General features: G+C 41.8%; 1 protein-coding gene across 10 annotated transcripts in view; it reads right to left on the bottom strand.

Moving 5' to 3' along the window:
- DENND1A (DENN domain containing 1A) overlaps positions 1–17,964 on the bottom strand; it is a 500,247-nt gene that overhangs the window by 325,370 nt on the left and 156,913 nt on the right. For all 10 annotated transcript variants that reach the window (XM_039239000.1, XM_039238996.1, XM_039239002.1 and 7 more), the window contains one exon: positions 10,378–10,497. In XM_039239000.1, the coding sequence (XP_039094931.1) occupies positions 10,378–10,497 (120 nt within the window). The remainder of the gene's footprint in view (positions 1–10,377; positions 10,498–17,964) is intronic.

Raw genomic sequence — 17,964 nt, 5'->3', positions numbered from 1 at the left:
AGCCATTAAGAGCTCAGGCAAAAAAGTATAGGGCACTAATTTTCACCCAACTTTGTTTTCCATCACACTTTTTAAAAAAGGTTTTTTTTTTAATCTCAAGTTTTTTAGAGCCAAGGATTTTTTTTTTTTGCCGCATTTTGGGCTCATTAATACAAATAAAGAGCTAGTTAAAATACCAGACTGAATAAATGAACAATGGGACAATTAACCCCACATACAAAGCTCCACCCACTTTACTTCAAAGGCATCTGAAATAGAATGGATCAGAAACCCTAAACGATGCCTCTCAGAATTAATTTTACAATAAATATTGCTTTGTGTTATAGATTAGGGATTAAAAATCTCCAGAGCGGCCATCTGACACTTGTGAACTGAGTTAAAGGGCAAATGACCTTCGTTGTGCTGAAGATTACCAACAGTTTCATGCCCACGTCTAGGAAATAAACATCTAGTCAATTTCCACTGCATACTATAATGCAGAATTTAATTTTACCTACAATGTTTAAAACTTCCATACATTTTTACACAAAGTCTCAAGCTACATGTAATTAGTTCTCATTCAAAATGGAATATATTCAAAAATCAAAATTTATGTTGCTATCTAACTTTAAAAGTATTCCCTTTATACTATATTACTGTTTTTGCTATTCATTATACAACTTACACTGATGAAAAGGATTAAAGATGTAAATGTACAAAGTGAAATATGGAAAGGAAAAGTAAACTAAGTACATTATTTACCACTTGACTTAGTGAACACTTTTGATACTATTTCCACACTGTCATGTTCATTGTTTTCAGAAGTTAAGAACTATTCTTCCTTGTCCAGAATCTGGTTATAGCTCATATGTGAAGATAAAAAGTAGTTGAGGGGTTTTGGGTTTTGGGGGGGGGGTTGTCTTTATGGAATTACCAAAGTAATTAGCAGAATGACCAACTCACTATAGCAAATGCATTTTTTAAAAGAATGTTAAGTCTTGACAAAAAATGCTTTTTTCAGAGTTTACTAAGAGCTTTCTTCCCTTGTAAATCAGCCTCACACAAAGTACACAATCAAAAACATTCTCAGGAAAGACTATTTAATGAGATGCAGAGATGCCTACAATATATGAAGTGAAAAGGCTAGGTACAAAACTCTACCTACAGCAAGACCTCATTCAGGAAGGAAACACCTCTCGTCACCATTAGAGTCATGGGATGAGAAACCGCTTCTCTTACTTTCTAAAGTTTTCTGAATTCCTGTAGCGAAGAAGTGTACCTTCACAATCTCATAAAATAACATCCTAAAAATCAATGGCGCATAAGTGATTATGAGAATTGTGGCATCTTCAAACTTTAGATGGCACAATGATTTTTCTGTTTGACATGATATGAGGTATACAATTATCTCAGTCTTCTGGAGCTTCTCCATGAGGGACAAATGCTAGGCTTCCCACTGCTTCTAAACTGATCACTGGAAGGGCCAGACAACCTAAATTCAGACTCCTCTTTGTATTCACAAATCTAACTTGCTCTTAAAATAAGAGTGCAGCTTAGATCCAAAGGGCAATTTTAGGTGTGAAGCATATTGAGTTATTTTCCTTTCTACTTCCTGCCCAGTGGAAAGCAAAGATAAGGCTCAAATAAATGCCTTCTGCTTGTTGTTGCTGTTATAGGAAAGTGGTTTGCTTGCAAGGGTTTGTGGTGGGGGGGGGGGTGTCCAAAAAAATTGCTGACACTCAAACTCCACCGAAAAGCATCAATTGGCTTCTCCTGTAGAATGTTTTCCGTCTCCCAAAAAGGGTCCCTCATGTGGAATTCTTAAGACTCTTTCTTCCGTTCAAACAGACTTTGCATCAGATTTAAATAGAACGGATCGTTTTCTTTATAATCATATGGTTGGATTGTTCACATAGACTGCAATGACGCCGGCCAAAAGGCAATGTGACTCTTTGGTGCTAACTGGAGGTTATGGAGTATTAAAAAATCTTAGGTCCAGGTGGCCTTGTCCTTATTCTCCCGAGTGGGAAGACTCATTGTCACATCCTTGACAAACTCTGGACTGGAGTGGAGGACAAAGGATTGCTATTAGCGAACTAAAGAACTTGGCACAAAAATCTCTCTTCAGGTCTCAGTTTCATTATTTATAAAATGAGGGTGGGCTACAGTGCACTATTTCTAACAACTTATTTTTTGCAAGCTCACCTCTGAAATCCTGGAGCAGTGGCAAACTACCCATCGAGGCTCTTTTAACTAAATATACACAGACAAAAAAAAAAAAAAACTTTTGAAACTCATAATGGTTGCTTCGGTAGCCAGAAAATAAAATGTGAAATTTTGAATCAGAGCCGAAAGGAAGTTATTAGAAATATGCCCAAAGCTGTTGAGAGCACGAGCTTTGGGTTGGATTCTGGGTTCCAAACCAAATTCCCTCACTTACTCCTGGTGGGATCTTAGACAAGTCATGCTGTATCTTCCGGTCTCAATCCCTACTTCTCTGTAATAGAGAGAATTTCATAAAGCTGCAATAAGAATGAGAATTATATAAAAACCACCTGCCACATGAAATAAATGCTAACAAACAATCATCCCCCAGTATCCCCCCTTGCTCCTTTCCAAATCCTCTGTAGTGAGCTGTCCTGACTTAGTCGATCCATCTAAGAAATGGTATAACAACATTAACCATCAGCAGTAGTTGGTGGAGGTAGCAAGATGAGTGACACATGGTGGGGGAAAGAAGAAAAGAACCAAAGTGCACCTGGAGTTCCTACTTAGGGTGGTTTCACTTGCTGCCCTATGGTAAGCCCCGTGAGCATTAAAACAAGGAAGTTTTCGGCTTTCAAAACAAGAGAATACCATGTCTCTTGTCATCTCCAACTCACCCAGTCCCGAAAGGAGGCATTTCTTGTAGCTTAAGTTTTGAAGTTTCAAATACCCACAATGCAGGGCTCAAGTTGTTCAAGGGAAGGCTGAGCCAGGCTGGTGTCCTTTGAAAAGGACCAGCAGGAGAAAAGCAGCTTCCTCCTAGAGTGGACAGCCCCGGGGCTGGCTGCTGCTACACACACACCTGTCTTTTCAACTTGTCCGGCTTCCCAGCCCTCAAACAGCAGGCTGCTAGGACAGCAAGGGCAGTTTCATTTATGTCTCTTTCTTCTCTTCAAAGGTGATTTTTTTTTTAAACTGTACAGCTTGTTACTATTGTTGAATTGTGGCTCCCCAGAGGATTATGTGTGTCTAAGCATGAAGGCATCTGTGTGGCAATAAAACATGCAACATTCCCCAACCAGTACATTTTTTTAATTAAGGGGAAAAAAAAGTTATCGCATCCCACTAAGTGATGTCCTGATGAACACATTCCCCCTGCAAGCCTTTCAAAGTACTTAAAGATCTCAGAAAGGGTTCTGGGGCTTCTAAACCCAGAGCCTCCACAGGATCCATCCCATAGGTTCAACTTCTGACAGATGCATAATGGGCAGAATTATAATCTGGCATAGCTGTTGGGTCTTCTCCCAGCTGACCATTCAGAAGACAACACTGGGCCCTATCATACTTGTAAGGGAAGAAATTAGAAGAAATCTAACAGCTCCAGAGAGATGGAAACACTTGAAAAGCAGAGGAAAGTTCTCTGCTAAATAGTATGAAAGATCCAGATTTCCCAAATGGTATTTAAGGCATTGGGAAGAAAGGCTGATTTCTCCCAGAGGGGCCCCAGCTTTGATGCCCAAACTGCCCTCAAACATCAGGCTGTGTAGTTTTGTATAGCAGGGTACCCTCGGGCGAGACAACCATAAATAGCTTAAAACAAGAATAGGAGATTCCATCTGCTTCTGGAATATTTCAGCAGCACCTGCTTTCAAGGTAAAAATCTGGGAGCTGTCCCCACAGCCTTCCGTCCCGACTCCCTTCCCCCCCCCCCCCCCCCCATACACTTATTTTAAACCAAAGCAGCTAACACACAATCCATCCAAAAGGGCTTCTGCCACCGCACCTGCCTAAGGAAAGAGTCCTTTGATTTTTCTCCTGAACTGTATGTGTTGTTTTAAAAACACTAGAACAGTTAGGGGGAGAAACCAAAGTTCTTAAAACCAGACCCTTTTATTACTTCTAGCTTCTTTTTTCTCTGTGAAAACTGAGCTTTTCTGTGTTTAGAGTAGAAATGAGTACAATGCAGATGAAAAAAGGATGTAATAGTTGTTCCTGCCATTAAGTCAGAAAGTGTTCCAGAAGGAAGATGGTTATCACTTAACACAACTGATATTGAAACACAAGCCCATATGCCAATCTATATGGAAAGAAGGACAATAATTCCCCCAACAAGGTCCCAGGAACAGAGTTCATTGTTAGTTAAAAAAACAAAAAACAAAAAAAATATTTTTTTTTTTAAAAAAAAAATTAAAAAAAAACAAAAAACAAAAAACAAAAAAACCTAAAGTTGAGGCTTGAAAATTCCGATCTGAATCCGAGGGCTACCCCCAATGTGACATGCCACAACCCTTCTAACAATCTCCAGAAAAATCCCAAGCATGTATAAAGAGCAATTCCATGTATAAAAAGCCACTTTCCTTTGGTCTATAAGCATCAATGTTTCTAACACCGGCCCTAACATCTGAGCATGTTCCTTTTGCTCTGGAGTAAATCCGAATTCCAAGCATGTCCTACAAGGGCTTGCCCAACCTGGCCCCAAGCCATTTACGCGTAGCATCATCTCCTGCTACTGCCATCACATCAGCGTTCCATCTCGCTGTATCCTTCATTTCTCTGGGCCTTACATGCCAATTCTCACTGCCCAGAAAGCTCTTCTCCAATTCTCCTCCAGGCCAGCGCCCACTGACTCTGTAAGATCTAGTTTACCTGGAAACCGTCAGCAACACTTTCTCTGATTCTAAGCCAGCGATGCGCACTAATCGCCTAATCGGTGACCCCAAAGAACCTTACACATACATATTTTTATTTTAAATGCACTTATCACATCATATTTTCCTTGTTTACACAGTCCCTTCCCAAAGATGGAGTGGCTCCTAGGACAGTAAGGGTAGCCGATGAGAAACAGAGGGGGGTATCAAAATCAGAGGTGGCCTGGGAATGGTGCACCCAGGAGCATATGGAGTTTTGAATTTGGTAAAGGACCAAAAGTACAGAGTGTTTTCAGTCTTTAAGACCAACTTGAAAAAGTTCAGCTCATCAAAATCTTGAATGAACATGATATCTGAAAGGTTCCCATTGAGAACTGGGGAGAGATCTTTCTGTCTATTTTAAGGGAACCTGAGATAAATGAAAAGCCAAAGATCAAGTGTTACACATTGTTCAGTCCTGGTATATACTACCTACTAAGGTGCTCACTAATTGAAGAAAAATTTTTAGTGTTAAACTAAAAAAAATTTTAGATCCTGTCTTGATGAAACAAGTTATTTCTTCCCAAAATGTATAAGAGGGTCTGAACAGCTTTACATGGGTATTAAGACAGTTACTCTCGGGTTGCCTGGTTTGCTCAGTCTGTTAAGCACCTGGTTTTGGCTCAGGTCATGATCTAATGGTCTGTGGGTTCAAGCCCCACATCAGGTTCTATGCTAACAGCTCAGACCCTAGAGCCTGCTTTATATTTTGTGTCTCCCTCTCTCTCTGCCCTCCCCCATTGGTGCTCTGTCTCTCTCTCTTTCAAAAATAAACAAACATTTAAAAAACAAAAGACAGCTACAAACTTTCTCAAGAGCTTAAATAAGATTCCTACACATAAATAAGAAAATTGTAGAACACAAATATTTTAAAGTTCCTTTATAAAGAGTAAAGAAATTTAATTATTATGTGACATATCTCCCATAATCCACACCCACAAATAACACAGTTATGGCTTTGAACTCTTATGCTCTATTCCTCCGAAACCAGAAGTTGGTTATAAATAACATATTTCATTACAGTTTTAGCCTTGATGAAACATGTGCCATTTGGATAAATCAGAAGCCCTGAAAAAATTATGATTCTAGGTCACTTTATGATACTTGAAGGAATTCAGAGGTAAATGCTTATGCCATAACAGACTCAGCTGATGCCACCTGAAAATACTAACACATTCTCACATTCCTGGGCTTATAGTGAAGGAGGACTAACTTACCCATATCTACTGTTCTCTAGCTGTGCTTTTTTAAAAGTTGTGGGGTTTTTTAATATTTATTTTCAAGTGAGAGAGAGAGAGAGAGAGTAGGGAAGGGGCAGAAAGAGAGGGAGACACAGAATCCAAAGCAGGCTCCAGGCTCTGAGCTGTCAGCACAGAGCCCGACGTGGGGCTCGAACCCACAAACTGTGAGATCATGATCTGAGCCAAAGTCGGACACTTAACCAACTGAGCCACTCAGGCTCCCCCAAAAATTGTTTTAATGTTGTTTATTTTTGAGAGAGAGAGACAGAGACAGAGCACAAGCAGGGGAGGGGCAGAGGGAGACACAGAATCAGAAGCACGCTCCAGGTTCTGAGCTGTCGGCAAAGAGCCTGATGCAGGGCTTGCGCTCAGACCCATGGGATCATGACTTGAGCCAAAGTTGGATGCTTAACCGACTGAGCCACCCAGGTGCCCCCTCCTACCTGTGTTTTTAATCCAGTATTGACTACCATCCAGCCAATAGTTAAATAATATTTTGGTGACTCTCAAGAAAAAGTAAAATGCTTTAATACAAAGAACTAGTCAACCGTGGGACAAAATAATGCATTTGACTTTGCAAACCATAGTATTTGTGTTAATGAGACTTGTTTATAGTCTAGTACAACTACATTTCTGTCAAGGTTAGCTGGTGATAGAATTTAGACCAACTTTTTAAAAATTTTTAAAAATAAACAGAAGGCTTATTTATCAGGAATTCTTTCCTTCATGAAACAAGTATTACTAAGTGCCTACTGTGCATAGCCATTACTCTATATATGTTGGGTATATTTGGGAATAAAAAATTCCCAGGCTTCACAGAGCTTACATTCTAGGGGGAAGGAACACACAACACTTCTAACAATGGATTCAATAACTTACACTGTATAAAGGATATCTAAGAACCTTTCGTTGTGAAATTAAAGTTTCTTTTTTTTAATATTTTTTTAATGTTTTATTTATTTCTAGGAGAGAGAGAGAGAGAGACAGCGTGAGCAGGGGAGGGTCAGAGACAGAGGGAGTCACAGACTGAAACAGGCTCCAGGCTCTGAGCTGGCAGTCAGCACAGAGCCCGATGAGGGGCTCGAACCCACGAACCGCGAGATCATGACCTAAGCGAAAGTCGGACGCTTAACTGACTAAGCCACCCAGGCGCCCCAAGTTTAAAGTTTTTAATACTGATGACCTAGTCCTTTACGGACTTTATAGACACAATGCCTGTCATTCAACATTAGAATTCCATGGTGAAATTTAAAAGTACCTCTTGCAACTAACAGAAATAAGTTTGGGAATATGAATCACATCTCTTTACAAATAACTATTTTATATTTTCTCTTGAACTAGTGTCCCATGAGGCCTGTCCTGTCACTCAGAGCCTTCAGTGTCCTGTTCTTTGATTCAAATGGAATACATCTCCCTGTCTGAAAGCCATGCACACGGTATCTTGGCCAAGAACTGCACTAAGTGCTAGAGATACAAAGTTGCACTAAGTGCTAGAGATACAAAATAAAGAGTTCATTTTAGAGGAAGAGGAGGAAGAGGTAAAAGGATGATCAAGGCTTATGAGCGTTAACTGAAGTATGCAAAGCATGCTGGGTACACCCAGAAGAGAGGATGATTACCTCTGCCTGGAAAAGCCTGCTGTGGGTAGATGGATAAAGGTGTGAAGGCAGAAAGGCCCAGAGACTCATATGGGCCAGGAAGCACGTAAGCTTGGGAGAGCAGTCAGAGAGGGAGCGATCCTAAGAAGCTAAATCCTGAACAGTGGAGGCCATGTCTGCACAAGACATCATCACTGGGAGTTACACCCCCCATGAGAAGAAATGGAAAGCACAAGCAGAGGTGGCTCATGAGCACACGAGCTACAGCATGGGGCACACTGAGAACAGTGACTGGACTTCAAGGTGCTAGCAAACTAAAGGGAAAGCATCAGGGGGGAAAAAAGGGGGGCAAAGAGATGAAGCATCTCGAAAAAGCAAGGAGACTGACAATGCTAATAACAGAACCCAGACCTAAATCGCACCTGCATTCTCCAGGCAGACCTCTCCACTCTCCACTGGACGTGCTGCCAACTGGTCACCCAAGATGAACAGCAGATCCTTCATTCAAATGCCAGTCCCAATTCAGCAATGTTCCCAAACCAAGCCATAGGGGAAAGTGCCCCTGTACGTGCCTCTTACATATGCTGGGTAAGATAAGCGAGCTTCCCGCCCACCATGCTGAATACCCATGACATGCAAGTCCCAGGATTCATCTGGACTCATTTTTAACCACAGTCACTATCCCACTATCCCCTGGCCCTGGAACATCAATACTGAGAAGATACTGTGCCATGGAATCGCTCTATGCTTTAAATACAGCATACTGCAGCACCACCGTCCATCTCCCCAGTTAGTCCTGGGAACTCCTCAAGGGCGGGGACCAGCTATAGTAGTCACTCAACTAAGGGCTGACACACAAATGAATTAACCCACCAAATTCTTCCCATAGTTCCAAGCTGGAATGACAGAGAGAAAACACACCAATTGCTGCTCTTTTTCATTCTAAGTGATGGGAGCATGAAAGCTAATCAACCAGCTTCTTGTAAGCACATCATCCATGACCCTAAGCACAGACGCACAAAGTCAAATAATAGAATCCGAGGAGAACAATTTTTAAATGTAAGTTTTTACATCAACAGTTTTCCACTCTCAGAAATGTGTTGAGTGAACAAGATTGGGCCAGTTCAGAGACCCGCCTCGCCTCCCCAAACAGGCACATCCCAGCCTTGAAAAGAAGAAACACTGTAAACCAAAGCATTCTGAAAATAAAAAAAAAAAAAAAACAAGAAAGCCTTTCTGCAAAACTTTAAGAACTCATCTTAAGCCCCCGTCTCCTCTAAATGACTATAGAAACATGCAGTGCCCTGGCCAAGTCTGAAATACAACATTAGGAAATGGTAGAGAAAATTTTGTTTAAAAAGAAAAAAAATATCCAACACTGTCTAATCAGAATGTAAATCATCATTTACATCAGACTCTAATGCTCCAGGTGGGTAACTCTTGGGCCTGGGCTCCCGAGGCAGGTTTGTGAGTGGTTATACACAGTTAACCTCACCGAACACCGGCTCTGTACCTCCTTCCTGTGGTCCTTAAAGCGGTTGCCCTCTAGTGCCAAATTACAGGCGTTCTGCTTGGTGAAGAAGAGAGCTAACTTTGCTGATTAACGACAACAACAATATCTGTGTGTGGACTGACAAGTTATTGTGCAAAGGTACTTCAAAAGTCAGCCCTTCTTTCTCCTACGGTAGGAGTGTATATGTGTTTGGGGGGCTGGAGTGGGAGGTCTTTTCTTGTTGAGGAGAGGAAGAAAGTGCAAAAACTAATGTAGCAGAGAACCACTCTTTCTGGAATTCATAGAGTCTGGCCTTTTATCCCCGGGCGCAAGCCCAAGACTAGGGACCCGGGTTTTGTCAGGGGCGCCTCCCTGCTGTCCTGCTCCCAGCTGCACCACATGAACAGAGAGAGACAGGAGGCAGGCCCCTCTGACACCTACTTAACCGAGGCAGATGGAGAGGAGAGTGTGTGGGATGCCTTTACTTCCCCCTTAGGAGGCACCCAGCAGGAGCCCACAGAGCCAGCAGCTCCCAAATAGGATTTCCACACGTCCTCCCCTCCTCAGAACGCACCTTGGCCCTCTGGCAGGAGGAAACAGAGCACTACGCCAAGTGTGGCTCTGGTGTAGGAAGGGGTGTAGGAAGACCTAAAGAAGCCTTCTTCCAGGATTCTATACTTTCCTCAAACCTCTAGAGAAGTAGCCAAGTTGGGGAAACAGTCACTCTCTCACTGACCCCGAGAGGGCAAGGGTGTTACTTTGAGGAGGACGCAATCAGTGTCTGCAAGGCGTCCTGGGCTACAGACACATACTTTATTAATAATCTTACATACACAAAATGTCCAAGGCAAAGCCGAACAGGCTAACTTCTGACAGCTCCAGATAACAGTCAGACGAACCGAAGCCATGCTGACTCCCCAGCTTCCACAGACTCCACAGAAGCGACGATCCCTTTCCCACCCAAGGGACGTGATGCAAATAAATAAATACAATTATCTGCAGAACTTAGAGTGCAAGAACGACGCTGTGAAGTCCTTCTCCCCGAGTGCAGTGACTTGTGGGAAACAGATAGGAAAATAAGAAGAACAGCTGGAAAATTTAATTACCAGAAGGACAACGCGGAGGCTGACGTTGTTTTACAGAAGTGGCCAAGAGCCGAAGCCGCTCTCCCTTACCTTAAGATACAGAAGCAGCTCTTCGCCCCTGAAGATAAGCGGCAGAACCCGAATCTCTGTTTGCTGTCAATGTCAGTGAGCACGAACGTGAAGTTCTGGCCAACTTGGCTAACTGTGAGGCTGCAGCAAAGACAGAACAAAGGGAAACAGGAATATGCAGTGAGTTTCTCGATAAAGTATCTAATCACGACAAGTCGTTGAACCTGTAACATTTCCTTTCTCAGTGGAACTCTTTACAAATGAACTCCAAATTTACACACTTGAAGGGAACAGACTGTGAGCTAGTAAAAAAAAAAAAAAAAAAAGAAGACGACGATGACGACAACGATAGCAAACAGCCCGTTCTAGTGACCACTTCACTACCAAAGTAGCTACCAAAGCTTCCATTTACTGAGTTCAGGCAGGTAGCCCTTGTTAATCATCTCATCAAATCCTGAAAGATGCATCCTATTAACCTCATTTTATAGATAGTGACCGCCTCATCACCTTATTGGAGCTCCCATGCCTTCCACTGATTGAGTTCAGGCAGGTAGCCCTGTTAATCATCTCACCAAATCCTGAAAGGAGCATTCTATTAACCTCATCTTATAGATGAGGCAGTAGCCCAGGGCAGCATTGCCCAAAGTGCCAGCTGGTTAGCTACAAAAGGCTGGGTTTTAAACCGAGGCCTTTGTGATGTCAAAGCCTAGCCTGCCAGCCTGCTGTTAACAACCTTCACCTGACCATTCCTCTAGTTCAGAAACCAATAATGGCAACAGAACGGAAATGTCTGTGAGGTGCCAGTCACCAAGCCGGACACTGGATATATGCCATCTCATTTATTCTCCAAACAATCCTAGAATTTAGATGATGCTTTCCCATTTTACAGGAAAGCAAACTATGGGACAGAATAGACATGCTCACAGAGCCTCCAAGGGGGAGGAGCTGGAATGCAAGAGGGCAAGGTTACTACTGTCCTAAATCCTTGTATCTTTCACAACTTCGGGGTTCGGGAGGAATATATAAGTTACAGGACAGGAATACCAAATGTCTTAGCAATGCAAGGTGCTAAGAAATGAAACAGGCTTTAAAGACATACAGTAAAGAAAAAAGCCAAAAATGCTTGCATCAACACAAAAATCAGCAAGCCACACATAAAAGTCACATAAAATAGGAAATATGTTTCAAAAGATTAAAAAGCACATTACTAATCAGATTAATCTAGAAACATTTCTGGCAGTTGCAAAATGTTTTTAAAATCCCCTTTTTAAAACCAGTTTACCACTTGGCTTGGATTCCTTTTTAAAAACTTAAATATTCCAAATTCTAATACATACATTTAAGCTAACATAATATTTTAGAACTTGACATTGAATTATTCAAAGGGACTCATTAATTTATATTGTATTTTACATATACTGTATTTTGCAAAATACACTCAAATTGATAAATATTCAAATCGATGCTCTCACCTATAATTTACTTTATAACTTGCCAGCAGAAATGAAAAATTCACCAGGCCCCTTCCAAAGGCAGATTTACTGAGTCTTTGGAATAGGATATGAAGCACTTTTTTCAAATATGGATATAGCCTTCCTTTCTAACACTTCCTTATACAAACCACATAAGAAAATTAAAATGAAAGAGACTTTCAAGGTATCACAGTACAAGGCCAATGGGCCCTACCTGGTCATGTTTAAGGAAACAATTCCATCCCCTAGAGAGTGGTTACAGAGTACAAGAAAATAATTCGTAAAGAAAAGAAAGCGTTCCACCCTCCCGTTTTAACTAGGAAGGTGAGTGAAAACAAGGTGGCAATTTAAAAGCAACGGGGTAATAAAACAGGTGTAAGTAATGCTACCCCTCCACCTCACCAAGCAGGAGAAGGAACACATTTCTATAAAAGTTATAGAGCTGTCCAGGGGACACCAAACTCTGCCTTCTTAGGGCTGTTATGTTTTATCAATAAAGCTTGGATACTGTGTTACTATGGTGATTTAATACTATGTTTTAAAGGGGGATTATATGATTAATTTTAACAAGGTTGAGAACTGAAGATGTGTGAGAAACAAGATTCTAGCTCACATAATTAAAGTGATTGGGGAGAAAAGTGGGCCTCACTGGGGGGAGGAGAAAAACTTGAATTATTAAAACATTTAAAGCAACAGGTCACGATGATTTCTAAATTACAAATAAGGTCATGCTTTTGGGACATGCTATTATGCGATCATACAAAATATGGCTGTTCATTATTTTAACTCAGGGTGTCATTTCACTTCTAGAATGTTTAAAACGAAGCCTCAGAGAAGGAAGGGGTATTGATAGGACTGAATGAAAAGCAAGCACCCAGGATCCTTAGGAAAAGGACACAGAATGAACACAACTTGGTTTGTGAAGTGAGTGTCATTAATTTCCCTATTTACCTTTTCACCACCATTAAAAATGCTGAAAATGCTTTTAGCAACATCCTAGGCTCAAAGAAAGATTCATTACTCATTTACTTGGTTCAAATCCCAACTCAATCACTTGTTAACTGGGCCTTCATTTAGCACATTACTTAACCTCTAAGCACCTCAGTTTCTTTACCTGGAATAACAATGAGAGACCACTGCTCAACCCAAAGGAGGTTTGGGGAATAAGTGAGATAAGCATTTACCATAAAGGCCAGTCCATAATCAACACAATTAATGAGAGACGTAAGCTCTCAAGTTATCGTCCAAAGGAAAACAAAAATTCGTATTAAAATTGTGCATTTGCTCAGCATCTTCCTGATGAACTAATTTTTGTAATCCTTATGAGTGGAGAAAAGAAGGCTGCCTTTCTCTCTTCTCTGTTGGATCTTTTCAGTAAAGGACAGTCAGTCTTCTGGGTGACCAAGTGAGCTGATCATGCTTACGGTAAAGTCAAGTCAAGGAGTAAAGGGACACAGCCTAGGAGAGAGCATTTGTTATTGTCAATTGATTCACCTTTTTAAATCCTAATAGGGTAGGGACGCCTGGGTAGTAGCTCATTAGGTTAAGCATTCAGCTTTGGCTCAGGTCATGATCTCCCAGTTCTGGTCTTGAGTTTGAACCCCACATGGCTCTGTGCTCATAGCTCAGCACCTGGAGCCTACTTCGGATTCTGTGTCTCACTCTCTCTCTGACCCTCCCCTGTTCATGCTGTCTCTCTCTCTCCTAGAAATAAATAAAAATATTTTTTAAAAAAGTAAATAAACTTTATGGGGCGGTGGCTCAGTCGGTTGAGCATCCGACTTCAGCTCACATCATGATCTCCTGGTTTCTGAGTTGAGCCCCACATCGGGCTCTGTGCTGACAGCTCAGAGACTGGAGCCTGCTTCGGATTCTGTGTCTCCCCCTCTCTCTACCCCTCCCATGCTCATGTTCTGTCTCTGTCTCTCAATAATAAATAAACATTAAAAAAAACTTTAAGTAAATAAACATTTAAAAAAGTTTAGGGGAGGGGCGCCTGGGTGGCTTAGTCGGTTAAGCGTCCGACTTTCGCTTAGGTCATGATCTCGCGGTTCGTGGGTTCGAGCCCCGCGTCGGGCTCTGTGCTGACTGCCAGCTCGGAGCCTGGAGCCTGTTTCAGTCTATGACTCCCTCTCTCTCTGACCTTCCCCTGCTCATGCTGTCTCTCTCTGTCTCTCCTAGAAATAAATAAAACATTAAAAAATAAAAATTAATAATAAAAAAAAATAATAAAATAAAAAAATAAAAAAGTTTAGGGGAGCCTGGGGTGGCTCAGTCAGTTGAGGTCATGATCTCACAATTTGTGAGTTCAAGCCTCGCGTTGGGCTCTGTGCTGACAGCTCAGAGCCTGGAGCCTGCTTTGGATTCTGTGTCTCCCTCTCTCTCCTGCCCCTCCCCTGCTCGTGGTCTGTCTCTCTAAAAAATAAACATTTTAAAAAAAGTTTAAATCCTAACAGGGTAAAGTACAAGCCATTTAAACAAACAAAGGAGGCCCTAAACCACCAAACTCTCAAATGGTTTCTCCTTGGACAATTTGCAATAAACTAAAAGTCAGGCAAGGGTGGTCAGAAGTTAACTTGAAGTGTTCTCAATCTCTGAGGAATTGGTCATTCCCTCTCTGCTTGCTGCCGTACTCTGGGAGAGTGTTCACTCTTTCTCCATAAAAATGACTTTGGGGAAAGGGTCTGCTTCATTAAGGGCTGCAGGGTTTGTGTTTACCTCCAGTATGAGAATCCAGAACTTTTAAACAGGAATCAGAGATTTCACAATGATTAAAACGGGGAGGGACTACAGAAACCATCTGGCTTAAGCCTCTTGCTTTGTAAGATGGGAAAACTGAGGCACATGGTTGGGTTTTTGTTTGTTTGCTCTTGCTTTTGTTTTTGTTTTTGTTTTGTTTTGTTTTCCCCAAAGTATCAGGACTAAACCAAAATTCCAAGCCCCATTCTGGTTCAAAGCCCTCTCCATTCTGCCAGGCTACACTCAACACAATGAAACCCTTCCCTCACCTCCAGCCTTCAACTCCATTGAAGGAACTCAGGTATGTAAGGAATCCAGATAGCTGTCTTCTCAAACAGACCCACTTCCCACTAAGCAAGAGAAACCAAATTTGAGTATTTCCAGAAATAAGCCCTGGAGACCAGGGCCAACACCACCCTTCCCTGTGCTTCCCAAGCCTAGATGAATATGGAAAACAAGGGAGAAAAGCAACAAATATTCAAACTAGACTTTAACATTCAGGTTGACTTTGAAATGCCCGTAAGCCATTCAAGGCTCCTCCAGCAGCATTTTGCTTAATCGTGAAGTTATTTACAGGTTCAGTATATAAATGACATGAAGCATGTCAACAGACAGGGTGATTTCAATCTTCCCAGGAGAGATGGGATTTTCCATATCATCTCACTTTCCGTTTAGTTGTCCATCTTACATGAGCAACTACTAGCCTACTGTCCTGTAACAAGTGCTCACCATCTGTCCTGCTATGGAGATTTCTGGATTGTTGGGAAGGAATAATAAATAAGTGTACCACAAAGCATACAGCTGGTACCAGTGTTTTATGAAACCAAAGCAAGAACAAAGATGGCAGAAAACGCAAGAAACGGCAAAGCCGTACTCTGATAATGAGGTTAGAGACAGCTTCTCAGAGATGGCAACGATATTGACGCTAAAGGACGAGCTGGAGCGATGACTTCAGAAACAGGGGGTGGCTGTTTCAGGCAGAGGAAAGAGCAGGGCAAAGTTTCTCAGGTTGGAAAGAGCTAGGCATGTTCAAGGATCTCAAAGGATGCCAGTGCAGCTAAGACATAGGAGCTAAAGGGGAAGTGGCATGATAGGAAGTTGCTAGATAAAAGCAAAAGCCAGATTATACAGAAAGCCTCACTGGTTATGGTAAAGATTTAGGATTTTTTTGTAAAGGTGATGGAAAGCCACTGACCGGTTTTCATCAAGAGAATAACGGTCTAGTCTGTCTGTAAATGTTATGTGGAGAACAGTTTAGAAGAAGGCAGAAGTAGAGGCAGAAAAAACAATCAGGAGGCTAGTGGACTACTGAGGTGAGACTGGATGGAGACTTAACTCACAGTGGGGGGAGTGAAGATGGATCTGGGTGGAGAGCTCCAAGTTATAGCTCACTGGTATCTGTAAATGACAGGCTTGGAGATGTACAGAGAGTAAAAAGACAGCAAATTACTCTTTTGTGATAGAAAAGACGAGTTTGGGGGGAGATCTAAGAGTTCCATTCGGGATATGTTAAGTCTGAGAAGGCTTGAAATAAACATGCCAAGTACACGGTTGAACATACTACTTAGGAAATCAGAGGGAAGGTTTGGGTTGGAGCTATAAATTGAAGTAACCTATACACAGATATATTTAATGCCACAGTAAAAAACAAAATCATTTAGCAAGAGCATTCAGAGAAACAAAACAGGATCAGGACGAGGTTATACATGCATAAAATACCATCAAAGGGAAAGTGAGGGAATCGTCAATTATACCCATGAATCAAGATGAGAGAGAGAAATCAAAATGAGCAATACAGAGGTTGCAGATGACCTTGATAAGAAAAGCTCTAAGTAAATGAAAGAAGCAGAAGACAGACTGGATAGGGCTGAGGGATAAACTGAAGTGTGCAGCTAACTCTACCAAGAAGGGACAACGAGGCAGTCATTGAATGGGAATAATAGCAGAACTGGTTTTTAAGCTGCTGGGGATGATTCAACAGAGGCAGAGATTCATGATGCAGGAGAGGGGAAGAAACAAGCCTTTAGATTCGAATCCCAGATATGCTACTCGTTAGCTATGTGAGCCCAGGCAAGTTTGTACCTCTCTGAGCCTTGCCTACAAAATGAAAATAATACTCTGCAGAGTGGTTTGGGGGATTAGAAATAATGTATACAAAGTAACTAGCATGTAATAGATACAAAGTGAAAATAATTGTTATGAAATCATAAAATATGAGAGATGGAGCCCAAACATTCCGTCATCCTCAATTTAGCATGGCTTCCTAACAATTACCTGTCGAGAACCACTGCAGGGAGCCCCTACTGCTGCTTTTCCTTTCCTTCTGTGCATACAGCACATCAGGCAGGAATCAGGTTTTATCAAACTACCACATCTCAACCCTAAGTTACATGAGCCTCAAAGCTTCCTTCCATAAACCTTTCATCTGCCTAAGACTCAAGTTTCTCACATTCCAAGCTCAAAGATCCAAGTGGCAACAATGGCACTGACCCAAAATGTCTGGGGACCTAGAGTAAGTTACACACTGCCAGATACAGGGCAACGCCTACGTGCTCGAGAAACTCACCGGATAATTCCGAGAGATCTCTCCACTCCCTCACCATTTTTGCCTGACAGAGCAAAAATGAACCCTAACTGGAAAATCAAAACAGTATCAAAAGTAGGCGGAACAGTAGAGGTCTAATCCAGTCCCCTCATTTTATCTGCGAAGAAAACGAAGGCCCTTAGGGGAAACATCACTTGCCATGCAGCACAGAGCAAGTCGATGGCAGAACAAAAAATAAAACCTCGGTCCTCTGTATTGCTACCCCCAATGAGCTGTCCACTTAGGCCCAAGTGCTTCACTGTTACCAAATGCTGTAGAAAGTGATCACAAGGTGCAAGGAGCAATATAGAGGTTGCAGATGACCTTGATAAGAAAAGCCATGCGATAAAACCAAAGAGGACAAGGGATGAAAGTGGGCCAAATGAATTCAGTTTCACAAAGCAGAGCACGATGAAGGTATAGATGTAGAATAGGAGCAAAGGTCCCCGGGCAGATAGAGACTGACACACGAATCATGCATATTAGTTTCATTTTTCTGCATTAGGTTTCGTTCTCTTCAGTTATCAGAATTTTCTACTTTTCTACAACAAATATACATTGCTTTTGAAAGAAATTTTGACAGTTTTTTTGGCTTTACTTTTTTTGTTACTTTTTTAAATGTTTGTTTGAGAGAGAGAGAGAGAGAGAGAGAGAGAGAGAGAGAGAGCAAGCAAGAGTGTGCAGGGGAGGGGCAGAAAAAGAGGGAGGCAGAATCCCAAGCAGGCTCCATGCCATCAGCACAGAGCCCAATGCAGGGCTCAAAGCCATGAACTGCAAGATCATGACCTGAGCCAAAACCAAGAGTCAGACACT

The sequence above is a fragment of the Hyaena hyaena genome, unplaced genomic scaffold (assembly GCF_003009895.1).
Source record: "Hyaena hyaena isolate Hyena2069 unplaced genomic scaffold, ASM300989v1 scaffold_151, whole genome shotgun sequence".
NCBI lineage: Eukaryota > Metazoa > Chordata > Mammalia > Carnivora > Hyaenidae > Hyaena > Hyaena hyaena.
Note: the sequence above shows the minus strand (reverse complement) of the source record. Positions and strands in the feature narration are given on the sequence as shown.